This window comes from Lissotriton vulgaris (genome assembly GCF_964263255.1).
Source record: "Lissotriton vulgaris chromosome 7 unlocalized genomic scaffold, aLisVul1.2 SUPER_7_unloc_1, whole genome shotgun sequence".
NCBI classification, from domain to species: domain Eukaryota; kingdom Metazoa; phylum Chordata; class Amphibia; order Caudata; family Salamandridae; genus Lissotriton; species Lissotriton vulgaris.
Genome location: NW_028240614.1, coordinates 2,357,918 through 2,369,967, shown reverse-complemented (window position 1 = coordinate 2,369,967; position 12,050 = coordinate 2,357,918). Strand labels below are relative to the sequence as shown.

The following is a 12,050-nucleotide window of genomic DNA, read 5'->3' as shown; positions in this document are numbered from 1 at the left end:
TGATGTTGTGCTGATCTTGAGGGTGTTATCAAGCACCAATTTAAGATCTCCCCCCTGCCACCTATTAACACTCTACGTTCTTCTGCGGCTATTGCCTCCATCAATGCTCTGTGGAGAAACGTCTCCTGGTATTCATTTGGTTTGTATACGGAACCCGCTATGAATGTCAGTTCCCCTAATGTAAGCCGATATGCAAGTAGCCTACCTGTAATTTCAGCCTCTTTATGGACCACTTTACCTCTGAAGGAACGCCCAACCGTTTTAGTCAGGCCTGAGGAAAAGCCACATGATCTGAGGCGGTGACAGTCTCTGGCCCATAGGTGTGTCTCCTGGAGGAGAGAGATGTCTGCCTTAGACTTTCCCAGATATGACAGAACTGCTTAATGCTTCACTGGGTTGTTGGGTCCCCTGATGTCAAGGGGGAGTACTCTAAGGGCGGGCGTTGCATTAGTGTAAGATAAAGGCGAAGGCATCTTCCTCGACCTAAGCTCATGTCATTCTCCCTCTATTACTAGGAGCTTCCCACCTAACCTGGGGCAGTGTCGCTTTGTGTATCCTAAAAGTGAGTGTAACCCCAAACTGCATACCCCTGAAAACTCGAGGAAATAATTAACTAGTATAGTAAAACAAATGTTCAAAATCAGTCTTGCAGCCAGTCTGGGCTGCCAGGAGAAGAACTTGGGAATCATAGTGTGGTCAACATTTCTAAGCCCCACATCACCCGCCCGCCCAACACCTCTATTGAGAGCTACGCTGCACTAATTGTACTAAATTTCATCTTATTTGGGCAGCACAGGGATGGACTCCAGCGCCGCCAGCTGTCCCTTTGCTATGTTCGCTAGGTCCGTTCTCCCTGGGGAGCACCTTGATCTCTGTCTTCTCCATCGTGTTAGTAGCTCTCCACAGTTTGTGTAAGGGGCCCCAGGGTCGTCGCCCCCTCGGCACATCCAGGCCCAGCAGCTGGCAGGCCTCCGTAAGGGATCTCAGTTGGTGTAACTTGCCTCCCAGGCATAAAATGAGCCGAAAGGGGTGGCCCCAGGAGTACGCGATGTTCTGGTTGCATAGGTGCATAGTGACAGGACGAAACGCCTTCCGCTTCTGCAACGTGAGAGCCGCAAGGTTCTGATAAAAGGACGGTGTTTGACCTCGAAAGGTGATTGGGTGCATATCGCGGGCTCTTTGCAGAATTTCTTCTTTTGCCTGAAATACATGTACACATACTACAATGTACGCTGGATGTGCTGTGTTGAGCGGGTTGGACCCACTCTGTGCACTCTGTCTAGTTTAATCTCCGTGTCCTGAGGTTTACTGAGGATGGGACGAAAGAGATCTCTCACATAGGGGAAAATGTTTTCCCCTTCCGCCTTCTGCGCCACACCTCGAATACGAACATTGTTCGGTTTCAATTTTTTCTCGAGGTGGGTCAGTAGATCTATATGCTGGTCATGAAGGTGAAGCACCTCTTGGTGGAGAGACTCCGTCTCCTCAACCTGGACACCCCCCTTTGTCATCCAAGGCCACCAACGGGCCTCCCAAAGAGTCCACATCCTTCCTGATGTCCTTAATCTCCTGGGTGAGATCTTTCTTAACTGTTTGTAATTCTTCTCGAGTGTTGAGAACAGTGACCTGGTTCGCTATACTGTGTTGGCAGGCAGCGGGCGGGAGAGGTTAAGGAAAGCGTTCTACCTCGCCGACATCCTGCAAATATCTTTTTAATCAAGAACGGTACTAGTGACAATGGGGTTGTCATAGTGCTTAGGTTCAGAGCCTTTTCCCATGAGGCAAAGGGTCAGACTGATTTGCATATGGCCATGTCTGAACTGGGGTGGTGTGGAGTGCAAAAAAACAATGGATTTAGGCCCAGATATCTGTACTGGGGTGAATGTATGACATTGTTCTGCATTCTGTCCATCAACTGTGGTTTTTGCAATTGTCACCCGAGTGGGATGGGTATGCTCAGACGTGAGTCCCGTGCTCTCCACACCACTGGATTCAAGCAAGCCGGGCTGACGACGACTGGAATGCCAGAAACCGGTCCTCGGAAGCTTGTTTCCGGTCCAGGGAAGGCATGGCTTGGCAGTTCGGGCTGGACTGTTCCCATGAGGCACAGGGTCAGACTGATTTGCATATGGCCATATCTGAACTGGGGTGGTGTGGAGTGCAAAAAAACGATGGATTTAGGCCCAGATCTCTGTACTGGGGTGAATGTATGACATTGATCTGCATTCTGTCCATCAACTGTGGTTTTTGCAGTAGGTTCAGAGCCAGGCACTGTGACTCTCACATGGCCTCTTCTTTCAGAGGTGTCCAGAGATCTCATCTACCCAGGGAGTATGTAAAGTTTAGAAGACCTTCTCAATAGTCTACACTGTGCTCCCACCCCAACTTCCCGCAACATGATGTTTATCCACACCGTGTGCTCTGTACTGGGGTCCAATAGCATGGAGGTGGACGGATACAATTTGACTTCTTGCCTGGTCCCCATGTGTTCTTCGATGCCACACTGCGTTTACATATTTTTCTGTCTTTGCCAGTTGTATCATGGCATCCAGGTTGGGTAGGTGCTTCTCCACTGGTTTTGTACCATTATTCAGCTGCTGGGACACTTGGCTGTGTCCGGTGAACGCTCCTTGACCCCGGTGCGTGTGCACTCAGTTGCCCCTGAGTGCGTGAGGCTGGTGAAGACCCATGAAGGTTGCCTGGACTTAACATTGGATTATTTATTTTTATGTCCTGTGGTCTCTGTTGTAGAATGTAAATTATGGCCGAATCAGTGGCCAGAAAATATATTTGGCTACCCGTGACAAGTGGTTCTTTTGCAAAACTGACATTGAAGCTTTGAAGAGAGGAAATTGGAGGTTTAAGAAAAAGGATAGTAGAAAAAGGAAGTAGTAGAAACCAAGAGAAGAGACAGAGATGGGAAGATAAACAGAGGGTTACAGAGGATAGGAAATTATGCAGGAGAGTGAGAGGAGAGAAAAAAGATGGAAGAGAAAGGAAACTGATACAAGCACTGTTCAGGATTGCAGATGAAACAATGTTGATGAGAGACAGTAGAAAGCATAAGCGAGAAAGAGGATGAAAAACACACAGTGAAGAAAAGTTGAGAGGAAGTAGAGAAAGACTGATAGCAAAGAGGACACTACGATTAAAAGATGGAGAGAGAAAGCGACAGAATGAAAAGTTTGACAAGTGTTTGATCTGTCATCCTTGGCGTGGGCTTCACCTAACTTTTTGTCTTCAGTCTTCCTGGTTTTGCTCACATCATTTTTGTTGGCCTTCGGACTCTGCCCATTTTACCACTGCCAAACAGTGCTAAGGTTCTTATCTTCTTTCCCTGAAACATGGTAAATTAGCTCATACCTAACTGGCATGTTTAATTTACTGGTAATTACCAAGTAAAGTGGCACTACCTGTGCCCAGGGCCTGTAAACTAAATGCTACTAGTGGACCTGAAAGCACTGATTGTGCCACCCACTAACGTAACCCTTTAAACATGCATCAGGCCTGCCATTGCAGAGTCTGTGTGTGCAGTTTTAAACTGCCATGTCAACCTGGCAAAAATCACCTTTTGCCTGGCCCAAACCTTCCTTTTTCATTCAGATAAGTCATTTCTAGTGTAGGATCTTGACAGCCCAGAGGGCAGGGTACAATGTGTTCACAAAATTGGACATGTACTTTTAAGTTTTACATTTCCCGGAAGGAGCAAATCTTTTTTATTTTTTTTTCACTTCTGCAAAGGCCTACCTCTCCCATAGGATAAAATTGAAATTACCCTATTATATTTTATACGTGTAATTTACAAATGGGAATAGGTATCTCCTTCATTTTTGGTGTCTCTGGAATCACAATTTAAAACTTATGGTGAAGTCAGATTTTAAATTGCAAATCTGAAAATGCCCCTTTTAGAAAGTTGGCATTTTTTTGCCTTAGCCATTTGGTGCCTGCAGCCTGTCTCTGTGTCACATGACTGTTGATGGGTCACAGTTGGGGGTTGTGTATTCTTCCTAGACAGCCACACACCATTGGGAGCTTAGGTGTGACTCAATAGGCCATCACTAGCAGGATGGGAGGGAGCAGCTGGGCCCAGCCCCGCTTACACTTGAAAAAAAGGCTGTGACCTGTCTGGACACAAAGGGGTGCACTTCAAAAGCATGCCTCTGTAAGCATCTCCCCACTACAAAGGCACAACTGTAAAAGAAGGACAGCAGACAACACCAGCGGCATCAAACCCTTGGCAACCGACCCACCCTCCACTCGAATATCTTACACGTCATCCCCTACCACCATTCAGAAAACCCTTATACCACCCTTATTCTGAAACCCTTGTGCCACCCTCATGCCACATACCAACATAACACGCCATCACGCTCTTCTCTCTCTTTACTCCTATTCCTATACTAGGTCCTGCCTACTCTCTATCAATTGTATTTTTCTTCACCTACGTCCTCTGTTGCTGCTAATACCCTTGTGCCTTTCCCCCTACTGATACCCTAACTCTACCTGTGCTTATACCCTACTATATCTACCTACCCTTTAATTCCCAACCAATCTCCTGTGCACTAGTACCTCTTATGCTATCTACACTGAGAACCTAAAGACCAACTCATACCCAAGTATTTGTACTCTTGACTACACTTTAGCACCCTTTGCCCTGCCCATATATCCCAGAACGTTGCTTTCTGCTTACACCTTAGTACCTCAGCCTTTGCCTGTACCCTAGTACTTCTACCCCACTCTATAGCCCACTAAATCATTGTACCTTCAAACCTCTATCCCTGCTCCTCTATCCCAGTGTATCTACCCACTCCCAAGTATGCCTTGTGCTACCTATATCCAGATACGTCTGCCCCTTATAACACCCTAAGTACTTCCACCCATACACTTTTGTACCTTTACCCCACCCATATATTCTAGTACCTCTACCTTTCCCTATATCTTAGTCCCTCACAATACCTAGTATGTTGTTGTAAATGACTGGGTCCAGACGTGGTGGATACATTGTAAGGCTTTATTTGTTGACAGGAGGTTGGCGAGAGCGGACACCTTCAAGCAGAAGACAAGATCTAACTGCTTTGGAAGAGAACACAAACTCAAGGAGAAACTTAGAATGAGAATGTGATAACATTCTTACACTAGAGAACTCTATTAAACACTAGACTGTACTACACATCTTCTTCCTTTCCAAACAACGAAAGAGAAAAATAAACCAAGCTATACATCATAAAAGGAAAACTGGAAAGGGGAAGAGAGAGAAGAAAAGAAAGAAAAACAACAACATCTGTTAACAGGCAAAATATTTAAGATACATAGGTGGTTTGCGACACCTAAGAGGACGGGAGGAAACAGTGCTCTCCAAGCGAGGAATAGTAGTTCGGTTAGCACTTGCAGTGATGAGGGAGTCACCTCCCCCCAAGGTATTACCTGAAACACTCGGTTGAGTGTAATCCAAGGAGTCCTGGGCTAACACGTATCCACTACTGTTGGTGGCACTGTCATGTTTGTTCTGCACAAACCGTTCATTACATTTTTGATACAGAGCCACACAGCGAAAGTTCCAACACTAACCATTATTCAAGATAACACAGTGGTTAAGAACTTTCTTGACAGTAAATGGACCCTTAAATTTAGAAAGACCTCTCCCTATTCTGCCTGTTTTGATCTTAACCTGATCACCAATGCTGAAACGACAAACTTTATCCCTTGGTTCTTGTGGTGCAAATTTTACATCACGTAAAGTAACTCACTGTTTCATCCAAGAAGGAACTAACTTTGTTCCAGGAGACCTGCCCCTCATCAACTCAAAGGGGGACTTTCCACTCTGAGCATATGGAGTAGAACAAAATGCCCAAAGCATTTCATTAACCAATTTCCGTACAATACAACCATTAGCCGAAGCCTTTGAATGATATCTTTGACTACTTTATTAGCCCTTTCACACAACCCATTTCCCTGGGGGTTGTAAAGGGAAGTGAGATGATTAGATATTACACAATTCTTTAAGAAAGTTTGTATATCGTTAGAAACTAACGGGTTCATTTATGAGCCCTTGCGTCACTTTTGCACCACTGGTGCGTCACTTTTTGTGACGCACCAGCAGTGTAAAAAATGTGCCTTGTTGCGCCACATTTACAAAGTGATGCATCTAGGTAGATGCGCCACTTTGTAAATGTCTACGCTACCTTATACCTGCAGCAGGTATAACGTATGCAGGGGGGGTGTTCCCACGCAAGAAAGGGTCGTAGAAGTGACGCAGTGAAATCTACCAGATTTCACTGCGCCACTTCTAGGACTCAAATGCGTTAAAATCTTACGCCTGCCTCACAGCAGGCGTAAGACTGACGCAAGCCCTTTCACATGGGGCTTGTCACATGTGAAAGGACGCATTGCTGGAGTTGCGTCACTTTTGTGACACACTCCAGCAATGCGTCACTTTTGCGCCATAGAGATACGTCAGAAACACATCGCTGCTTTCATGCAGCGATGCGTCATTTCCCATAAATGAGGCCCCCATTGTGTACCATTATCTGTAATAAGAATAGAGGGCATGCCCTCATCCCTGAACAATTTACCTAAAAACTTTATGGTACTTTCTGTGGTGATGTCATTGGTAAATTCGACCACCAGCCATTTAGATAAAACATCCACTGCAACAATACCAAACCGGTCAGACTCGTGTAATTCATCCATGGGACCAATGAAGTCTAAACAAACAGTGTGCCAAGGTCAGCCAGGATTGGCAATATGAGAATCAACAGATTTGCAACCTACTTTAAGTCTTTTTTCTCCTTCTTTACAAATGGAATAATTTTCCACCCAATCCACCACATGGGCATCTAATCCAGGCCACCAGAAATTACTTTTGATACGTCGTTGAGTGAGACTTTGACCCAGATGTCCTTCATGTGCTATGGTCAACAGCTTTCTCCTGATACCAAATGGAGGAATAAACTTTTCACCCAGTGTTTTTTTTTCTTCTTAATAAGTTTTGTTGTGTCACAGGACATTTACAATAATTATCTGTTTTACCAGAAAAAGCACCAGACGTGTAGAATATTTCAGTTTTAGCCCCTGGTGAAACAACCCTGTGTGTATCCCATGTCTGCTGTTACTGAGTGATGCAACCACCCTTGTCAATAGATAATATTGATTTATTGATTTTCCTGTACAGGTGATGTCGGAGACTGGAAAAACTATTTCTCTGAAGCTCAAAGCCGGGAGATGGATGCAAAGTTTGAAGAGTGTTTAGGAGGAACCAAACTTGGAGAAATGATGAATTATAAAACTCACTGCAAGAGCTAAACATCCGTTTCAACACTGCCCGTGACGTCAATAGCCAGAAACCATGCCGAGGCTGAATTACAACATCTGAATGGATATTTATTTTAATTGTATTCTGAGACCACTGCTTTGGTGAATAAATACATTTTTGAGAATGCATCTACTGTACTTATTTCATTATTAATTTGTAATCTTCGGCGTTTACTTTGAAAACTATTTCATTATGAAAAGAAACCCCTGGTCTCGAGACATGCCAGTTTCTGACTCCTTTAAGCTAGGGGTGCTTCTGGGGTTCGGGTGGGCTGCTGGCCCTTGATAACAGTCAAGCAAAGCTCGGTGGTCTTGGGTTCGCTCGTCCCAGCCTCTCATCTTGTCCAGCGCCTTCTCTAGAGAGTGTTGGCTTCTCGCCCGAACCTCTGTGGGATTCTGCGACATCAAACCCGGGCTGAGCAAAGTTTGCATTATTTATCACCTGCAAAGTTTTCAAACGTTCTCTTCTTCTGTGTTTCAAAGTTTGTCAACTTCTCATGACATCACACCTTCTATTTATACAGAGAATCTAGTGATATCGGGGAATGCTCAGCACAAGGGCTTAATTTGAGGCCCCATCAGTCAAGATGTTTTTAAATCTTTGCCTCAGAGTGGGTTTTGCAGGACTGTTCTCAGTACAGCTGCAGTTTGCAAAGTCTGCAACGTGTTGACGAATACCCAATGATGTTGAGAGAGCGCACATCAAATAAAATATAGAAGTGCACCATATTTACAAGCACGTTGCACCAGTTTAGTTAAAGGAACATATAAGAGTGTCGAATTTATAGAGTGCATACATATAAGAGTGCTTAATTAATATAGAGTGCATATATCAGTGTGAAAAGCTAATGTAGTAATGTTTAGAGATATTAGAATGATATTAAATTCCATGTTATGTGGCTGTTGCAGAGGAGAATGTAATGCTGCCAAACGTACAAATGTGTAGGCCTCATGGCAGTTCACTGAGAAAGAAAACGTGCCTTTACAATTTCACATGAGATGGATTACTGTTGTTATAATTCAAAGTATTCTTGATCATAGACTGAAAATATATGTTTTATAGAAGTGTTTCCTATAACCAGTGTGTGTAATAAGTTAGAATATTGTTTAGGCTGAGAAATAAAGGTTCATAGAGTGCACAGGCCTGTTTCATGTAATACTAGTAGGCCTGGAGAGATCAGGTTGTTTCTTTTGAACTGCATGTGCTAGTTAAAATCAGGTCGTGTTAAGCATAAATTGTGGACAATGCTCGAAGGTTTACGACTTGTGAGATAAGCTGGAGGCCGGAATTTGGGGCCCACTTCATGGGTGTCTGTTTGCAGGTACGAGGGGGTTCCAATCAAGAGAGTGATGAATAGAGCTCTGTTCTGGGAAACAGGCACAGGCCTGGAGGAGGCTTCAGGAATTTCCTGGGGGGTACCGTCTTGCCGGAGAAAAGCCTGGGAAGCAAAGTCAACGCTAACAAGGAGCCCAGAGGAGTATCAGCATGGAAAAAGCCAGAACTGACACCACGTGAGGGGTGTACGTGAGGGGCGTCTCTGAGGGGCGTTTCAACTGTAATTGTGATTTTGTATTAGGGACAGCACCCTTGGGTGGAGTCAGAGCAGATGGCCTGAGAAACCTTAGAGAGCGGATGGGTAGGCAGAGAGGGCATAACTGCGATGCACAGATTTACAAACAAAGACTAAGGGAAAGTGAGTGAATTTCTTTGGAAGTCTCCACGGCTGACACCTTTTTAGGTTAAGATCCTGCTAAGTATCAATCAATCAATCAAAGACATTTATAGAGCGCACTACTTACCCGTAGGGTCTCAAGGCGCTTGGGGGGGGGGGGTGGGTGCCGTTACTGCTCGAACAGCCAGGTCTTCAGCTTCTTCCTGAAGGAGAGGTGGTCTTGGGTCAGGCGCAGGTCGGTCGGGAGGGAGTTCCAGGACTTGGCGGCCAGGTAGGAGAAGGACCTTCCTCCTGTTGTCGCTCTTCGGATGCGGGGGACGGCGGCGAGGGCGTGGCTGGCTGATCGGAGGTGGCGTTTCGGAGCGTAGAAGTTGATTCGGTTGTTGAGGTAGCTCGGGCCTTGATCGTGTAGGGCTTTGTGTGCGTGGGAGAGGAGATGGAAGGTGATTCTTTTGTTGACGGGGAGCCAGTGCAGGTCTCTCAGATGTCCGGAGATGTGGCTGTTGCGTGGGATGTCGAGGAAGAGTCTGGCTGAGGCGTTCTGGATCCGCTGGAGTCTCTTCAGGAGCTTGGCGGTGGTACCGGCGTAGAGGGCGTTGCCGTAGTCCAGTCGGCTGGTGACGAGGGCCTGGGTGACGGTCTTCCTGGTCTCGGTGGGGATCCACCAGAAGATCTTCCGTAGCATGCGCAGGATGTTGAAGCACGACGAGGAGACGGCGTTGACTTGTCTGGTCATGGAGAGGGAGGAGTCCAGGATGAAGCCCAGGTTGCGTGCGTGGTCTGTCGGTTTGGGTGCGGTGCCCAGGGCGGGGGGCCACCAGGAGTCGTCCCAGGCGGAGGGCGAGGAGCCCAGGATGAGGACCTCCGTCTTGTCTGAGTTCAGTTTCAGGCGGCTGGTCGTCATCCACTCGGCTACATCTTTCATCCCTTCGTGCAGATTGGCTCTGGCGGCGGCGGGGTCGTTGGTCAGGGAGAGGATCAGCTGGGTGTCGTCGGCGTAGGGATGTCACTTAGTCTAGTGTAGGGACAGTCTAATCTGGATTTTTCCTTCCTTTTGTAAATGACGCTCAAGTTACAACTTGTGTCTATTCTTGCAAACTTGCTGATCTTTGAATTAGTCTTGGTGATATTCTTCTGTCGCCTAAGAGCATTTAGAGAATTCAGGTTCGTATTGATGCCAGTGTATCTTTTTAACCTTATATTGAGATGTTTGTATCTCCAGTTATCTTTGGCTTTATAATAAAACTTTAAAACTTATTCGTGGTAAGTGGTTCTTCAGAGTTGTGTAAATTCTTGAGCTGATTAACCTAGTAGTGGATTGCTTTTTACTCTATGGCAGGTAACAAAGGTTCAGTCGACCTGAGTGGGATCTAGATCTATAGTGATCTGATAAGAGATCAAAAATCCCGCCGTAACAATATCATTTTTTTTAGGCAAAGGTAGAACCTCTGTGGCCTCATTTATGAGAAATGACGTATCGCTGCGTGAAAGCCTCAATGCGTCACTTCTCAGTGCGCACTCCTTGAGACATTCCTGATGCGTCATATTTAATGTATGACGCATCATTTCGCAAGGAGTTACATATACGTCGGTATTTCTGACGTATTTGTAAGCGCAAAAGTGACGCATTGCTGGAGTGTGTTACAAAAGTGACCCAACTCCAGCAATGCTTCCTTTCACATAGGATGTGAAAGGGCCTGCGTCAGTCTTATGCCTGCTGTGAGGCAGGCGTAAGATTTTGACGCATTTGAGTCCTAAAAGTGACGCAGTGAAATCTCATAGATTTCACTGCGTCACTTCTACGACCCTTCCTTGCTTCAATACGCCCCCCTTACATACATTATACCTGGCGCAGGTATTATGTGGCGCAGGGGTTTACAAAGTGACGCATCTACCTAGATGCGTCACTTTGTAAATATGGCGCAACAAGGCGCATATTTTACTCCACTGGTGCGTCACATAAAGTGACACACGGGTGGCGTAAAAGTGACGCACAGACTCATAAATGAGGCCCCTGGTGCTTATGCAATGCAGGTGTTTAGACAGACTAGCGGAAGCAAAACTATTGTGAGACAAAATATCAAGGCAAGAATATCAAGAAGGTACGTTTCTATAGGTGAGTAAAGTATTTCTATATATAACTCCACATATATGCAACTTGATGATATATACATCTCCACGGTACGTGGATCCACAGTTAAGAATAGCAAATTTATGCTTACCTATTTGCACCTACCTTCTCTATATTTAGTTCCTCAATATTTTTGACGCAATATTCTGTCCACACGATATCTGTGTTTCCGATATTCTCTCCGTGATCCGGAATGCCATATTCCTTTCCGCCAATACGACTTTGTTCGTCCAGGACCTGTGGGAGTTTGTGGGGCTCAGTGGCCTAATGCATAGGGCCCGATTCAGACTTCGACGGAGGGGTTACTCCTTCACAGCACTGACGGATATTCCATGTGCCGAAATGTAAATGCCATAGGATATAACGGGATTTATATTTCAGCGGACCAGTTATCTGTCACCATTGTGACGGAATAACCCACCCGCCAAGATCTAAATCAGGCCCTTATTGTGGGAGACGGGCTAACTGATGCACGGAACACAAGCCCATTACACCATGCAGAGAACGGTACGTTTCAGGGGCGTTGTAGGAAGCACACAGGGTAACCACCCAGGAAGGGTGACTGCGGTAAGAATTGGCAAAGTCCAGGCCAATAAGGTACCCTTGTAATGGACCATCCATATGCAGGCTGGGCGTCATGAACCCCCACTTTAGTCCCTACTGTGTGGGGGGAGTCTTCATGGGCCACGTCTGACTGCAACGCTGCAGAAAAAAGCTCACATTTGGCTGAATGGCTGTAAAAATAAAACAAATAGAGTTCAAGGGACGGAGAGAGATAAATGAAGAGATTTGGAGAATAAGAAGGGGCGGGGTGGAACAGGAGAGGAAGAAAGAAAGGTGGGCAGAGGAAGGGAGGGAGGGAGGGTGGGATGAGGGAGGACGGAGGGTGGGAGGAGGGAGGGAGGGAGGGGATGAGGGAGGGAGGGACAAGGGAG

At 46.0% G+C, this 12,050-nt stretch overlaps 1 protein-coding gene across 1 annotated transcript in view; it reads left to right on the top strand.

Annotated features, from left to right (window-relative positions):
• Nucleotides 1–7,372, top strand: part of LOC147672978 (sulfotransferase 6B1-like) — a 111,271-nt gene extending 103,899 nt beyond the window's left edge. The window contains exon 7 of the mRNA XM_086947851.1: nucleotides 7,172–7,372. Within this exon, the coding sequence (XP_086803977.1) occupies nucleotides 7,172–7,302 (131 nt within the window). The 3' untranslated portion in view covers nucleotides 7,303–7,372. The remainder of the gene's footprint in view (nucleotides 1–7,171) is intronic.
• Nucleotides 7,373–12,050: the final 4,678 nt, after the last annotated feature.